This window comes from Vicia villosa, linkage group LG7, assembly GCF_029867415.1.
Source record: "Vicia villosa cultivar HV-30 ecotype Madison, WI linkage group LG7, Vvil1.0, whole genome shotgun sequence".
Lineage (NCBI taxonomy): Eukaryota > Viridiplantae > Streptophyta > Magnoliopsida > Fabales > Fabaceae > Vicia > Vicia villosa.
In genome coordinates, this window is record NC_081186.1 from 127,207,398 (window position 1) to 127,225,051 (window position 17,654).

General features: G+C 38.3%; 1 protein-coding gene across 1 annotated transcript; it reads left to right on the forward strand.

Annotated features, from left to right (window-relative positions):
• Positions 1-7,179: 7,179 nt before the first annotated feature.
• Positions 7,180-12,775, forward strand: LOC131616780 (TMV resistance protein N-like). Its single transcript, XM_058888223.1, has 6 exons — positions 7,180-7,773; positions 7,903-9,013; positions 9,165-9,464; positions 9,558-10,499; positions 10,726-11,283; positions 11,399-12,775. Exons 1-6 carry the CDS (start codon positions 7,298-7,300, stop codon positions 12,413-12,415), a joined length of 4,404 nt encoding a protein of 1,467 aa, XP_058744206.1. The 5' UTR covers positions 7,180-7,297; the 3' UTR covers positions 12,416-12,775.
• Positions 12,776-17,654: the final 4,879 nt, after the last annotated feature.

The window sequence follows — 17,654 nt, forward strand, 5'->3', positions numbered from 1 at the left end:
CGAGCATCAACGTCGAGCAACGCGAGCTATAGGAAAGGCGGGGGTCCGGCTGCATGAACCCTTTTCCTGACATACTCGATAACAAGATCTTGTGCAGGTTCAGAAGCGAGCAACGCGTAGCGTGCGCATACTGAACAGACTCGATGAGACTAGGCGGGGGTTGATTACGAACCCTTGACCGCATGCCTTCCATGAGGACTTAACGGAGTGCCATATAGGACTTATTACACCGTGACTCCCTGCCGCAAAGCACAAATGTAAACACACCAACAAAAACAGAGTCTCTTTCGAGGGCTTGGCCAGATGCATGTCTAGGTCCTACTTCTCATGTTAAAGGATGATGCGAGAAAGCGATAAAGTGCGAGAAAAGTAAAATGAAACGGAATCAATACCAAACGGATGATGATCCGTAAACTAAAGCGAAGAGAGCGAGTAAACTAGGATCCCGCGAGCGAGCTAGCAAAAGCAACAGCAAACATGTCAGCACTCCGATTAGAATCCGCATAAGCAATCAAGATTCGGCGCGATGAAAGTAAATCACACGCCAACGTGTGCATCGGGCACAACGAATACCATACACCTGCAAGGGAAACAGAAATCCGGACAAGCAAGTATAATGATAAAGGATGCGTGTAGAAACGCGAATCAGAGAGAGGATAAATGTCGTGTCCCACAAATAAAGCGGAACACGAGAGCGGGCATCGACCAGAGCCTCCATGTTGCCTTGCATACTAACACACACGTTAGAGATAACAAGACACCGCAATCGGAATTGCGTTATTGAATTATAAGCTGAACCGGAAATGGATAACGGAATAGAAAGTGAAAACATAACAAAAGCGAATAAGAAGAAACATGAGATAGTATTCAAAAGCAAATCAAATATGTACACTAAAACTACGGAAGCCAGCACAAGTATTTACATGCACAACGGTACACCGAAACGGCAAAACCGGGTAAAAACAGTGAAAACTAAACTCGTCAGAATTAATCTAAAATTTTATTACAAGGTTAAAACGTGCTAAAGAAGTCAAATATGCAATTAGAATTTACAAAATCGTCCCGGAAGCGCGACTTTCAAGACGGGGCAGAAGCGAAAACGGTAAAAAAAGTCGGCTAAAACCGAAAATAAACTGCACAAACAGCTCCGAAAATATTATTACGTATGAAAAACATTATTCACATGATAAAAAACGATAAGTGGTTCAAAAGATATGGCAAAATGGAATGAAGCCGACACGACGCACACACAAAACACAAACCGAGCAAACTGAGTATATTATGTGAAGCAGAAAGTTGCAGCAGCTCAAATGTCAATTATTAGCACATAAAAACACTATTTATCACTTAGAAACAACAAGCAACCAAAACCAACTAGTTTCATGTCAAAAGCGCAACAAAAGGACCAATTTTCATGAATTAAAAGGATGGAAACATAGTGCAATGAAGCCATGGAAAATTCTGCATAATAGTGATAATAAAACAGTCCCCAAAACACCTTGAAATCACATTAAACATTACACAAAAACTAGAACTCAAGCACACTTTGCTCACATAGTTTCAAAGCATTTTTATGAGTTAGCAAGCAAAGTCAAACTACAATATTAACCATCAAAAATTCTGCACTCTTAGTGTTTCAAAACAGTCCCAATGATCATAAAAAATTCACCTACATTCTATAGTCAGCAACTAAAAATCAACCACATTTTGTTTACATTTTTAAGCAACTAAAATATCATTCAGACGCGAGTAAATTTCCAGCATGATTTGTGTGCTAAAGTAGCTCTTAGAACTTATGAGATTCACATCCAAACATCACCAAGTCAACACAAAAAATCAGCATTAATCCACTTGTATTACCATGCCTTCTCATGTACTTTAATGCTCCAAAACCACCAATCAAACATTTATGAATTTCCAGCATTGTTCTCTATATTGGAATGGCCTCATAAAGTCACACGATCAACGAAAACCACAAATAGGCACCATCAATTAGCCACAACAATAGTACTACTCAAACTTTTCACAATTATGATCAAAAACACATCTCACAAGCAAAACAACAAACACCTAGCATGCTTCTATTTAACTCATGAGTCATGGAACCAATTATCACCACAATTCAATCCATTCATGATCAACAAACACAAACAACAATCTTCATCATCAAATATATGATTCAATAATAACCTCAACAATCATTCATCAATTAACAGCATTCATCCTTCATCTATTATCCATAATCATAATCAACGATAATCAACAAATATGATCACAAGCAATCAAGAATCATGTTCGTGAGTAAAGGATCAATGAAATTACCGGAGAGAAGTTTGAATTAGAGAAACGGAGAAAGGACGAGTGATTGCCGGAGCTGCAACGAACGCAGGATGCAGCACTTGTGTGAAGTTGCGGTGCGAATCGAACAGAAGAGATTTGTGGCGGAGAAGAGTGATCCGGCGGTGATTCACGGTGGAGAATAGTGTTGCGACGAGAGAGGATCGGAGGAGAGGTCTTGGCTGTTCTTGATTCTTAGATTTCTCACAATTTCTTGAGATTTTTGTGGTTGAAGGCTTTACGAGAGAGTGAATTTGGTTTTGGGGAAAAAAAAAGTGATAGAGTTTTTTTTGGTTTCTGTGAGTTTTTGATTCCAAGAATTTGAGAGGGATTTGAGAGAAAAGTTTATGAAATTTTTAGAGAATGGAAGTTATGAAAGAAAAGGAGGGAAAATTGTTTATATAGTTTAAGTGATGAAATGTCAAAAATGCCTCCGACGTATCTCTTTTCTGCTCGTTTTCGGGGAAATATGACTCGGTGCGAAATTTGGAAATAAAACGAACGTCACTGCGAAGATGACCAAATTTGTGACTCGTAGCCGCGAGAATCGTCTCAATCCGACAAACGGTGAGGAAATTATGCGCGTTTGAATGACGAGAAAAATTGGTTTATCTGGTGCGACTATGCAGAATTTTGCGAGTACCGCTCAAAGAACGTGATAAAACTCAAACTTCGGCTCGAAATCTGACTTAGCATGTGTGACGAAGAATCGAAGATAACGAAATTTCCGAGAAAATGCCGCCAGAATGGACTTCATACGATAAAAATCGAAGAAGTTATGAATTTTTGAACTTGGCGCGACATACTCGAAAACACACTTTTTACCGAAAGAACGTGACGATCCTTAAAATTCTGGGAGTTTTCCGTGCATAATTGGCCCTCGGTCCGAACATATGAAATCTTGGTAATGATAGTACGGAGCTCCAGTTAAATTTTCAAGAGAATCCGACGAGCGGATTGTGAGATATGAATTTTTTATTGTCCGAAAACCCTACATTCAGCACCGTTTTTCACTGCGAAACCTCAAGTAATTGGCAAATCTGACAACCTTCCTCAAAGCATTGGCTTCCGAGCCGAACACGAAAGTTGTAGATATCGTCGAAACTGTCGGGGTAGCGCGGGAACTCAGCTCATATCACCTTCCAAATAGGACTTGTGAATTTTCTCGTATTTCCACTGTTTAAACCATTTTTCACACCGTATCTTCTTAAACCCATGAAAACTCTTTATTATTTTTCTTCAATTTTTGAATGACGAAATAAACGTCATTATTAACTTATAGCTCAAATAAAGAGGGCAAATTTTAGGGTGCAACATAAATGCAGAACCAAACCTTGTTCTAACAATCTCCCCCTTTTTGATGACAAAACCATATATTTTGAGGAAGCAATTTTACAAGGTTATATCATAAAAAGTATTAGAGTTAGATAGAGAAAACTCCCCGTGAGATGAACAAACCCTCCCCTGAGCCAGATAAGGGATATCAGAGCATTGTTAACTTGTTAGAGCCTGATTTTAACATATAGTCTGCTTATCAGAACTATCAGAGCGTGTTGTTTCTCAGATCTTGATTTGTCAGATATTTCTGAACATTAGAAATTTTTTATCTGATCTTTATCCTTAGAAAAACATGTAAGCAATGAGATTTAGAGAATTAGATAGGAATCAAAATCATCACTATTTTTCTCCCCCTTTTTGACATAATAAAAAAGTTAAAATTCAATGAATTTTAATTATTAAGCACGCTTTTCTAAAAATCATCAAGATAGAAATAAAGGATAACAAATAAACTTTAATTGATAATAATAAAGGAGAGTACAGACAAGATTCAGAAAATAGAAAAACAAAAAGACGGCAAACAACGAAATAACTTATGATTCAAAGACTTCACATCTGACTTCTTCAAGAGTGTTTTATGATCCAACCAACCGAACAAAACTGAGCATATATGCCTCATGGAAAAGTTCATATCGAACTCTTCCAAAAGGTATGAAGGACTTATATCTGCTTCTGGAGACTTCAACAGATTCCTTCAAATAGTTGAAGATGGTTTGTGGCAAGTTGACCTTAACATCAGAAAGTAGAAAGTAGATGAAGAGTCTGTCATCGTGTGACAGAACGTTCAGACTATCTCCTCGAGGACGAAAGTTGGTTAGAAGAAGTCGAAACCAAATTTTAACAAAGGGAAGAAGCTTTGCTGGATTTGTGGGCTCTTATCTAGACGAAAACATGTCATGGATAGAGATGAGTTTCTCCACGAAGGTATATTTGAGACAGAGTTGCTCCACAATGATACCACTAATATCAACATAACCTATGGCTTCATCAATTGAGGTAAGAGTAATGACAATGGGAAAACTAAAGACATTTGAGCAAATTGATAAACCATGATTGCTCACAGAAACATATTTCCAAAAGGTTTTGACCATATTTGGATAAATTGGTCCATGAAACATTGCAGAATATCCATACCATCCTTGAGCAAGAATGCTCAAAGACATGTTGAAACTAATATCCTTTAGGCTGGAGAAATTTGGATGGACTTCATGAATGACTTCTAAAATATCCCCTCTTCCAGCGAAGATTTTTGAAGACATGAAGGAACAAATTTATGGAAAGAATATTTCCTGAAGACGCAAAGAAAGATGAAGAGTGAAAAGAAACAAATAAGAGATATATAGAAGAGAGGAGGAGAAGTGACTGAGAAGAGAATTGATTTTGTTAAGAAACCAATCAACCTTGAAAAACTCAACGTAGTTAAAGTCTAAGCTTGGGACAAGGGAGAATGAAGTATAACCATCATTTACAAGACAATTGTCAGGGAAACTTAAGACCAGAAGACAAAAATAAAAACAAAAGTAGATATGTCGTGCTAACAATATTTAATTTCAACTAAAGAATGTCTTAACATTTTCTTAAATACCACTGATAGGAATAAAACTTGAAGATTTTATCTATTCTCAAAAAGAATTTCCCACTGCTCGAGGTGTTATTCAAACGATGTATTATAATTTAAATTGACAAAAGTCTAAATCATATCCATGTGTTTGAAAAGACACAAGTTAATGTTCTTAGAGTCAAAAATACCAAAAGGTTTCTGACTAATTAAGATATTTCTGATCAAGACATCTTCTAACTTGTAGAAGTATTAAGAAAGAAATTATTTGCACATATCAAAATCAAAATTTTCACAGAAAGAGTCTAACGCATATTAAGATATTTATTTTGGACAGAGTCTCATTTTCAAATGTTTTAGAATGAGCATAAATCTATCTTCAACTAAGGGTTTTGTGAAGATATCAGCCCATGATGGTCTGTATTAATAAATTTTAAACTGAGAATCCCTTTCTAAACATAGTCTCTAATGAAATGATGTTTGATTTCTATGTGTTTGGCTCTAGAATGCAAAATAGGATTCTTACTTAGGAATATAGCAGTTGTGTTATCACAAAAGATATGAATGTTACTTCATATATATGAAAATCTTCACGTTGACTTTTCATTCAGAGCATCTGAGTGCTGCAAAATGATAGTGATATATATTCTGGTTCAGCAGTTGATAGTGCAATGGTTGATTTCCTTTTGCTTAACCAAGATATGAGATTGTTACCCAGAAACTAACAGTTTCCAAAAGTGCTTTTACGTTCTCTTCTATCTCCTGCATAGTCTGCGTCACAGAAACATGATAATTTGTATTATGATGTTTTCTTACACATAAAGCCAAGGTTAGATATTCCCTTCAGATACCTTAAGATTTTCTTAACAGGTGTAAAGTGTGTTTCCCTTGGAGCTGACTAAAAGCGAGCACATAGACATACACTGAATAGGATATTTGGACGAGAAATAGTCAGATAGAGAAAAGAGTATATCATACAATGAATCATAAGTATACTTACGGTCCTAAACCGTAGTTATATTTCATGTTAGTTCCAACATTAATGTCTATTTTTGTGCGTACCTGAAATGCAATTCCAGTTTTGAGGGGCATTTTTGGAATTTTGCGTGGTGCGCTGAAAAAGCATGGGGTGGAATAAGAATTTCTCGATAATTATATACTGCCTCCGTCCCTAAATATAAGACTCTGTTACGTTAATTAAGAAAGTTGGTTAGAGTATTAAATTTATGGGATAAATATACGTTACCCTCGCCATATAGGCGAGATTCAGTTTACCCCCTTTTAATTTTTTCTGTTTGAATTACCCCCTTGAGATATAAAAATTCTATATTTTTGTCCCCTATTACTCTCCTCTAAAATGGTTTTTTTGATTGACCCCCTGATTTTTACACGCTTTAGAGATATTCTAAATTTTCAGGCGGATAATCAAAATAATAAAATTAAAAGGGGTAACCCGAATCTCGCCTATATGGCAAGAGAATAACGTATATTTATCCCTAAATTTATTGATTATTTGTACAACTTTACAAATTTAATTTATCCTTAGAAAATAATTGATTTTCATACATTCATATTTATTAATGGCAGAAAAAAGGTGATAAAATTATAGGAGTAGGGATCCACTCAATTTCTTACCCTCTATTTATTTTCCATTACTATAGTTTTGTGTGCATAAAGTTAAATAAAAAATAAATATGTGTCATATGTCTTAGAAGTATTTGTAATATACACAAAAAAAACTATAGTAATGAAAAAGAAATGGAGTGTAAGAAATGAAGTGGATCCTTACTCAAATTATAGATGTGTTTGAAGAAAAAAATTAATGCACTTTAAAACTTGAAGATTGTCTTATAAAAATTGACAAGAAAAGATTCAAGATGATCTTATAATTAGGGACAAGGTAGTATTTTATTTTTAAAAAAAATTGTTTTTTGAAATTATAATTGTTATTTGTGTTCTAAAAAAGATACTACTAATAGTCTTGACAGTATCTCGTGAGCTTCAATCAATCTTCTTCATGCTGCGTTGACTTCCAGGATACTGAAACTCGGAGAGCGGTATCTAATGGCTGGGCAAGCTTCGTTTTTCTACGATGTGTTCCTGAGCTTCAGAGGTGATGATACGCGATATGGTTTTACCGGAAATCTCCACACTGCTCTTCATCAAAGAGGAATCCAAACTTTCTTTGACGATCACGATATTCCAAAAGGTGAAGAATTAACTTCATCACTTGTTAAGGCTATTAAAGATTCCAAGATCGCCATCGTTGTGTTTTCTAAGAACTATGCTTTTTCCAAGTTTTGCTTGAAGGAACTCACCGAGATACTAGACTGCTATGAGGAGAAGAAGAAGAACGGTCGAATGGTTTTGCCAGTTTTTTATAAAGTGAATCCTTCTGATGTTCGATACGGTAGAGGAAGTTACGGAGAAGCACTGGCTAAGCACGAGGAGGCGTTTAAGGATGACCTGGAGATGGTTAACAAATGGAGGACTTCATTACACAAAGCTGCTAATCTCAAAGGCTTTCATTTCAAACATGGGTATATTTTTTTAACTTCTCTTTTTATCAAAACCTATAGTAGTTTGTTAGTAGTTAGGGATTAGTCGAGAGTTTGTTAGGAGCTAATAGTAATAACTTGACTTCATACAACTTTTTTCTTGTTAGGCAGGGAGGGATATGAATATCAATTAATTGCCAGTATATTTAAGGAAGTCTCCCTCAAGATTAATCGTACACTTTTACATGTTGCCAATTACCCTGTTGGATTGGAGTCTAGAGTGGATAAAGTAAACTCACTTCTCAACATTCCGTCGAATGATGTAGATTTCCACATGGTAGGCATCCATGGTATTGGTGGAATTGGTAAAAGTACTGTTGCTCGATCAGTATATAATTCGATTAGTGACAAGTTTGAAGGTTTTTGTTGTTTTCTTGAAGATGTGAGAGTGAGTTCGCATAAATATGGCTTATTAAATCTCCAAGAGACGGTTCTTTCTGAGATACTTGGAGACAAGAAAATCAGGTTGGGCAATGTGCGGAATGGAATGTCAATAATACAACAAAAGCTCTCCAATAAAAAGGTTCTTTTGGTTCTTGATGATGTTGACCAAAAAGAGCAGTTACAGGCTATTGTTGGATCACCTAATTGGTTTGGTTCTGGTAGCATCATAATCATTACAACTCGGGACAAAGATTTACTAACACATTATGAGGTTAAAAGTAAACTATATGAGGTGGAGGAACTGAATGACAAAGAAGCTTGTGAATTGCTTAGTTGGAATGCTTTCAAAACTGACAAAGCTGATCCAAAGTACACCGACATTTTAAACCGTGCATTGTGTTACGCTTCTCGGCTCCCACTGGCTTTGGAGGTAGTAGGTTCCAACCTGTTTGGAAAAGGAGAAGAAGAATGCAAACTCATATTAGATCGGTATGACAGAATTCCAGATAAAAAGATCCAGGACATACTACGAGTAAGCGTTGATTCCTTGGATGAAGATGACAGGGATGTTTTTCTTGACATTGCTTGTTGCTTTGGAGGATATAAATTGTCTGATGTTGAAAATATACTACATGCTCACCATGGTTCATCAATGAGACGTGGTATTGAGCTCTTGATTGAAAGATCTCTCATAAAGCTTGATGATGGTCTTGTGACATTACATGAACTGATACAAGACATGGGTAGAGAAATTGTGCGACAAGAATCCAAAGAGCCCAATGAACGCAGTAGGTTATGGAACTTTGGAGATGTAGTCCAGGTTCTAGAAGAAAACATGGTAAGATTGATTTTTCATTTGTCTCAACATTTTTGTTGACAATATTGGTTCGTAATTGAATTATTATTTTCACAATATGCAGTCAGTTAATACACAATTTGTCTGATATGTTCATTGCTAATATCTTCATGTACTGTGATTGCCTTGAAAGGGAACTAGCAAAACTCACATGTTAATTCTGGATTTTCCCAAAGATGAAGGACACGTGAAAGGATCCAAAGGAGAAGTAGTAAATTGGGATGGAGAGGCCTTAAAGGAAATGAAAAACCTCAAAACTCTTATTATTAGAAATGGCCATTTTAACAAAGGCCCCACGCGTCTTCCAAATAGTTTAAGAGTTTTGAAATGGCATGGATATGCTTCATCATCGTTACCACATGATTTTCATCCAAGAAAACTGTGCATACTCGAGTTACCTGACAGCTGCTTAAAGCCTTGTGAACCAATCCAGGCAAGTGTGTTCATGTGTATTGTTGTATGTTTATGAATTCACATCAAATTCCTATGATTATTTATATAGCTCATTTATACTATGTTTTTGCAGGCATTTGCATATTTGAGAATTTTGGATTTTAGCTACAGTGAATATATAACTGAGATACCTGATGTATCTGGTCTCCCGGATTTAGAAAAATTGTCATTTAAACATTGTGAGAATTTAACTAAAATTCACGAGTCAGTTGGATATTTGGGAAGTCTTAAGATATTGGATGGTTCTAGTTGCATGAATCTTAATACTTTTCCACCCATCATATTGACCTCTCTCGAACAACTCAATCTTTCACATTGCTCAAATCTTGAGAGTTTCCCAGAAATATTGGGGAAAATGGAAAATATAACAGAACTTCATATAATGGGGAGTCCGATTAAAGAACTACCTTTTTCATTTCAAAACCTCACCCGGCTACGAAAGTTGGAACTACAAATCTGTGGAATGGTTCAGTTACCTAGCTGCATTTTCATGTTGTCAGAACTAAGTTTGATGCATGTTTCAAAATGTGAAGGGTTGTGGTTATCGGGACAGGACAGAGGTAAAGAAATGGCGCTCAAGTCTTCAAATGTGGACCGTCTTATTCTCACTGACTGCAATATATCCAATGACTTCCTTCCAATAGGTCTTAACATTTTTTCCAATGTCAAAGATTTAAACCTATCAGGCAACAATTTCACAACTGTTCATTCATGGATCAAAGAATGTCACTTTCTGAGGAACCTTAAGCTGGATAATTGCAGTAATCTACAAGAAATTAGTGGGATTCCAAAGAAATTAGAAACATTTTCTGTGAAAGGATGCACATCCTTGAAATGCTTGGACCTCACTGTTCTTCCTGCATGCACCGCAGAATCTTGTTCTTTGAAAGAACTGATTTTGGATGACTGTGTGTATCTTCAAGAAATTGCACGGCTTCCACAAAACTTGGACGTGCTCTCTGCAAAAAACTGCACCGCATTAACATCCCAGAGTATAAACATGTTAATGAATCAGGTCCTCTTCTTATCCTATTTAGTTTAATTTAATATTTATATTGACTTTGTGCTGATGTTCGGAATGTGCCGAGGTCCTCTCCTTATCTTATATTAACTTTTTTCACTATCGAAAGTCTTCACTATTTTGATCAGTAAAACCAGTTCCCATCAAATTGGCATCAGTTCCTATTTATGTCGCAAAATGTTTGGTTAACATGTAACAGTTTGAAACTTATGACTGACAGAGAGGAGTGCAGGCTGGAAACAAGATATTTGTTTTCCCCGGAAAAAAAATTCCAGAGTGGTTCAGGCATTGTTTAAGTGTGAAAAAGGCTCATGCCTCAAGAGTGGTTAGAAAACAAGAAATTGCAGGGTCATTTTCTTTCTGGTTTCGCAACAAATTTCCTGCAATTTCTCTCTGTCTTGTAATTGGACTGGGGAATGAGCAACCTATCGCGGTCAATTTTAGCCCCCGAGTATTCATCAATGGCCATAAGCAGTGTATTGGCGGTCAGAAGGTTTACAACTTCATCATAGCTACTGATCATGTACTTCTGCTAAACTTTGAAGATAGTGAGGACATAGTGTTTTCAGATAATGAGTGGAATCATGCAGAGGTTTCATATGTTGATCATATTACCTACGATGAGGTGCCAATCAGACAGGTTGTGAGATATAGTGGAATACATGTATTTGGAGAAACAACCGATCCAGGAAATTTCTGTTTCACCAAACCTCCACAAACAGTGATAAATGCAAATTCGAATCCAAATTCAATGGAGGGGACACAACAAGGAGTTAAGGTTAAAATTTCTTCCCAGTTTTTTTCTCTTTTACCCTATTCCCATGTCACTCTAGTTCTTTTATATTTCAGCTATTTGTTACATTTCTTTTGTTTTTGTTTATTTATTTTTTCAGGTCACTGAGGAGAGACCTCGGAGAGACCAGACAAAGGTTCAGGCCCAACTTCGACCTCCAATTGCCGCTGCGGCAAAAAAAGATATGGCCTCTAAACCATTAGTTCCGGCTAAGAGGTCTTTGGAGGATGTAGTCGGAGAAACTTCAGAAAGGATTCCAGAGGAGGAAGTTCATCCTACTTCAATTTCAAATGATCATCCTGTCATTCAAAGTTGTTGTGAGGGTGATGATATTGAACTGGAAGGAGTATCCTCTTCTGACTCAGACGATCCCTTTGATCATGTTGATAGAAGACTCGGTATTAGTGCCGAGGAAACCATATCTGCTGCATCAAGTTCTGGAGTTGCTTCACTTGGATCAATTAGAGCGGCTATTAACTCATTGGAGCTGTTAATGGCTAAGGACTTATCTGAATTCTCTTGTGATCTTGATACACAGTATGGACTTCATCATCTGTTAGATCTACTGAGTACAAGTAGACACCCCAAGGTGAGTTTAGAGGTGAAGGAGGCTATTGCAGAGTTCAAGAGAAAGTCCTTTTTATCATTCCAAGAATTCCAATCCACTGTTGAGTCTGTCAACAAGCTGAAGGATTTTGAGAAGCATCTAGATAGAATTCAGCAGGAGAGTATGGCAGGCAAGGGTCAAAGGAAGGAGCTCAAAAGCTCAATAAAAAAGGTTTCTTTGGGCATCAAGGCCGAAAATAGAAGGAATAAGGAGTCAGATGAAGAAATTTCAACGTTAAGAATGCAACTAGCTAAGAAAGAAAGGGACCTAGAACAACTTGTGCTGAATCTCGAGAATCAAGAGGAATCACTCTCAACATTTTCAACAAATTATGCTTCTCTCAACGAGCAAGCTCGAGCACTCCTAAAAGAAGCTGATGATCTACTGGCTACGAGCTGTTGGGTAAAGCATGAGGGTGAAGCCGCTGAAGTGGAGCAGGATAGGCTCAAGTCCATCTGGTCTATTGGTCTAACCAGCCAGTTTAATGAGATTAAAAAGACCTTTTTTTGACTATGATGTGTAGGATGCAATGTTTTTTTCAAACCATTCTATCAAGAACGACCAGGAAATTAATGTAATAAAGAAAATATTTGGCTTTGCAGTGTGTTTCTTGGTAAGTGATAGGTATGGTAAGGTTTATGTGAGAAAAAGACAAAAGGGCAAGGAGAGAGAGCAGAATCTTTTATAGTGGGTGCTGCACATGGGCCTGCCAGCTGGCAGTAGATGAATGGAGAATAATTCCTAGGTTTTAGTATTTAATGATTGGCTGCAGAAATCATTAGGGTACGCAGAAATTAGTAGTGGATATACCACATGGGAGAGACCAGGCCTCTCTAAGAGCCTCCATTTTCTTTCTATCTTTTCTGCATTTTTCTACAGCTTTCTACTTTTATTTGTAACCCTAGATCCCATTTGAACTCTAGAGAACTTCAAATAAAAGTCAGTCTTTCTTATATTATTCTGTTTTTGTTATTTTCCCTATTTAGATATTAAATTGATCCTATCAATTTGGTATCTAGAGCCTTGGTTTCATCTGTTGGTGAATGGTCAGTACAAGGAGCACCATGGAAAACAGAGTAGACATGATAGAGCAGAGAATGAACCATTTCTAAGGAACCTTAGACCAAATCAGACAGTTGGTTCTGGAACAACAGGAAAAACCTCAAGTCACGATGGAGTAAATACGTCAGCTGCTTCAGGAACGGCCACAGAGGCACCAGACGAGACATGGGAACGATGATGGATATGACGATGAGGAGGGAAGTGGGAGAAGCACTGTGTCACGTGATTCTCGACACAGGAACCATCGTCACGGCGGCGGAAATGGGTCTCGGTTTCTAGGAAGCAGACGAAGGTTGGAGATCCCAATCTTTAAGGGAGATGACGCGTTTGGGTGGCTGGTTCGCGTAGAGAGGTATTTCCATTTGAATGGAGTGCGAGTACGCGACAAGCTAGATGCAGTGGTACTAGCCATGGAAGAAAGGGCTTTGAACTGGTATCAATGGTGGGAAGAACAAGCACCATTAAGGACTTGGGAAGAATTTAAGATGGCGGTGATGAGAAGATTTCAACCAGGTATGCTGCAAAACCCGATGGGTCCATTGCTGAGTTTGAAACAAAAGGGGACTGTAGTGGAGTATATGGAGAAGTTTGAGATGCTAGTAGCTCCTCTAAGGAGAGAAGAAAGAATCATGTTGGACTCCATTTTCATGAATGGGTTGAAAGAAGAGATTCAGGCTGAATTAAAGCTTTATGAGAGTTCAAACCTATCTGACCTCATGGATAGAGCCCTATTAATTGAGGAGAAGAATGAAGTTTGCCAAAAGAAGGGTAGCTTGTGGAGGGATAGAGGAGGGTTGCTCAAAGGCAAAGACACTGCAGAAACAGGTGGTTCTAAGAAGGAAGGTGAGAAGGGTAGTGGAGGAGCAAATGATAGATACAAAGGGAGGAGATTAAATCCTGCTGAGTTGGAGGAAAGGAGCAAGAAAGGATTATGTTTTAAGTGTGGTGACAAGTGGAGTAGAGAACACATATGCAAGTTTAAGCATATGAGTTTTAAATTATGTGAAATCAGTAGTGATGAAGAAGAAGAGCATTTTGGAGTTAGCACTCAAACTGAGGGGATAGTAGAAGAAGTGGCTGAATTTAAAACCTTGCAACTGTCATTGCAAAGTAGACAGGGCTATACTTCAAACAGAGCTTTCAAGGTATGGGCAACTATTAAGGGACAGAAACTGATCACTCTAATTGATTCTGGTGCATCCAGCAACTTCATTGGTGCAAGGTTAGTAGCACAAATGGGCTTACCTTTAAAGGAGACTGCCCCATATGTGGTAGAGATGGGAAATGGGGAAAGAGTTAAGCATCAAGGCATTTGTGAAGGGTTAGAATTTAATGTGCAAGGGGTTAATTACAACCAGCATTTTTTCTTAATGGAATTGGGAGGAGCTGAACTGGTATTGGGGTTAGATTGGTTGGCTAGTTTGGGCAACATTGAAGCAAATTTTAGTGTGCTCATGTTAAAGTGGAAGCAGGAGGGCAATGAGCATTGGATATTTGGTGACCCTGTGTTGAGTACCAAACAAGCTACAATGAAGGAGATGATGAAGGCTTTGAACAATGAAGGAAGAGGACTGTTATTGGAAGTAATCCAAGAGGGAAAAGGAGAGATAACAGTAGAGAATGAGGAATGGAAGGGACTGTTGGCAGAATTTGAAGAAGTGTTCCATCTTCCCCCTAGGCTGCCACCAATGAGAGAGCATGATCATGCCATCACCCTCAAACCTGGAGCTGCCATACAAAATCTCAGGCCCTATAGATATCCTTTTTATCAAAAGAATGTGATTGAGAAAATTGTGGGAGAAATGTTACAAGCAGGGGTGATTAGGCATAGCACTAGTCCTTTCTCAAGCCCTGTTTTGCTAGTGAAAAAAAAGGATGGAGGATGGAGGTTTTGCACTGATTATAGAGCTCTAAACAAGATCACTATACCTAACAAATTTCCCATACCCATTATTGAAGAGCTTTTAGATGAGTTGGGAGGAGCCACCATTTTTTCAAAGCTGGATTTGAAATCAGGCTATCACCAAATAAGAATGAGAGATGAAGACATTCCCAAAACAGCATTCAGGACTCATGAAGGGCATTATGAGTACTTGGTGATGCCCTTTGGATTATCTAATGCACCATCTACTTTCCAATCCCTCATGAATGAAGTACTCAGGCCTTATTTGAGGAAATTCTGTTTAGTTTTCTTTGATGACATATTGATTTACAGCAGGGGCAGGGAGGAACATAGGGAGCATTTATCAATAGTTTTGGGAGTGTTAAGGAACCACCAGCTGTTTGCCAATAGAAAAAAGTGTTCCTTTGGGCAGGATCAGGTGGAATATCTAGGACATCTAATCTCTAGTAGAGGAGTGGCTGCAGACCCTAAAAAGGTGGAGGACATGGTGAAATGGCCAATTCCTAAGAATTTAAAAGGGTTGAGGGGATTCTTGGGGTTGACTGGCTATTACAGGAAGTTTGTTAAGAATTATAGCAAAATTGCTTGGCCTTTGACTCAATTGTTAAAGAAGGACAACTTTAATTGGGGTATGGAAGCACAAACAGCTTTTGAGGAGTTAAAGGAAGCAATGATCACTGTGCCAGTGTTAGCTATGCCTAACTTTGAGGAAGAGTTTATAGTAGAGGCTGATGCATCTGGAAAGGGGATTGGGGCTGTGTTGATGCAAGGGGGCAGACCCATCTCTTATATGAGTCAGACTTTATCTGACAAGGCTCAGAACAAGTCGGTTTATGAAAGAGAGTTGATGGCAATTGTTTTGGCCATACAAAAATGGAGACCTTATCTCCTTGGGAGGCATTTTAAAGTCCATACTGACCACAAAAGTTTGAAGCACATTACAGAACAGAGAATCATGGGTGAGGAACAACAAAAATGGTTGTCTAAACTGATGGGGTATGATTTTGAAGTTAAATACAAACCAGGAAGGGAAAATAGTGCAGCTGATTCTCTGTCAAGACAGATGCAGTATGGAAATATTTCCACTGTCCAGAGTGATTTTTGGGAAGGATTGGAGGAAGAGGTGCAGAAGGATGCCAAGCTCAAGGCCATCATACAAGGACTGCTGACTGATCCACATGGGCAGAAGGGGTTCCAATTGAAGGGAGGCAGGCTTTATCATGAAGGCAGACTAGTAGTTCCAAAGGATTCTCCAAGAATTGCTTGGTTACTTAATGAATTTCATGATTCAGCTATGGGAGGACACTCTGGATACCTTAGAACTTATAAAAGAATTGCTGGAGTAGCATATTGGGAAGGAATGAGGAAGAAAATACAAGACTATGTCCAATCTTGTGAAGTGTGTCAAAGAAACAAATACCAAACTTTATCTCCAGGAGGACTGTTGCAGCCCTTGCCAATTCCTTCACAAACATGGAGTGATATCTCCATGGATTTCATTGGTGGATTGCCTAGATCCCAAGGCATTGACACTGTGATGGTAGTAGTAGACAGGCTAACAAAGTATGCCCATTTCATTCCTGTTAGCCACCCTTATACAGCCAAAAGCATTGTTGAAATTTTCATCAAAGAAGTTGTGAGGCTCCACGGGTTCCCTAGTTCTATTGTGTCTGATAGAGACAAGGTTTTCTTGAGCAATTTTTGGGCTGAGTTGTTCAAACAGGCTGGTACTAAACTGAAGTATAGTAGTGCTTACCACCCTCAGTCAGATGGCCAAACTGAAGTGGTGAACAGGTGTTTAGAGACCTATCTCAGGTGTGTCACTGGGCTGAAACCTAAGCACTGGCTTAGATGGCTAGCTTGGGCAGAATATTGGTACAATACCAATTACCATGCCTCTCTTAAAACCACTCCCTTTGAAGCTCTATATGGAAGGGTCCCTCCAGTTTTAATTAGAGGAGATACTCCCTCATCTATGGTGGATGAGGTTAACAAACTTACTGTGGAGAGGAATTTGATGATCAAGGAATTGAAGGATCAACTGTGCAGAGCCCAAATTTGATGAGAGGCCAAGCTAACAAACACAGAAGAGAAGTGGAGTATGAGGTGGGAGATATGGTATTCCTGAAAATTCAGCCTTACAAGATGAAGAAGCTGGCCAAGAGACTGAATCAGAAGCTGAGCCCCAGATATTATAGGCCTTATGAAGTGATTCAGAGGATTGGAGCTGTTGCCTATAAGCTGAAACTACCTGAGGACACTAAAGTGCATCCTGTGTTTCATGCTTCCTTGCTTAAGAAGGCAGTGATCCCTTCTGTAACTCCACAACCCTTGCCTGAATGCATGAATGAAGAGTGGCAGCTGGAACCTAAGCTTGAAAAGGTGATCAGTGAAAGAAGGAATGAACAGGGAGAGTTGGAAGTTCTGGTGAAATGGGAGAAACTTCCTGAATTTGAGAATTCTTGGGAATTAGTTGATAGAATGCAGGCTGAATTTCCAGATTTCATCCTTGAGGTCAAGGATAGTTTTGAAGGGGGGAGAGTTGATAGGTATGGTAAGGTTTATGTGAGAAAAAGACAAAAGGGCAAGGAGAGAGAGCAGAATCTTTTATAGTGGGTGCTGCACATGGGCCTGCCAGCTGGCAGTAGATGAATGGAGAATAATTCCTAGGTTTTAGTATTTAATGATTGGCTGCAGCAATCATTAGGGTACGCAGAAATTAGTAGTGGATATACCACATGGGAGAGACTAGGCCTCTCTAAGAGCCTCCATTTTCTTTCTATC

Coding starts and splice junctions, on each gene's coding strand:
- LOC131616780 (XM_058888223.1), top strand. CDS start 7,298: ATGGCTGGGCAAGCTTCGTTTTTCTACGATGTGTTCCTGAGCTTCAGA. Junction 7,774..7,902: donor GGCTTTCATTTCAAACATGG/GTATATTTTTTT, acceptor CTTGTTAGGCAG/GGAGGGATATGAATATCAAT. Junction 10,500..10,725: donor TAAACATGTTAATGAATCAG/GTCCTCTTCTTA, acceptor TATGACTGACAG/AGAGGAGTGCAGGCTGGAAA.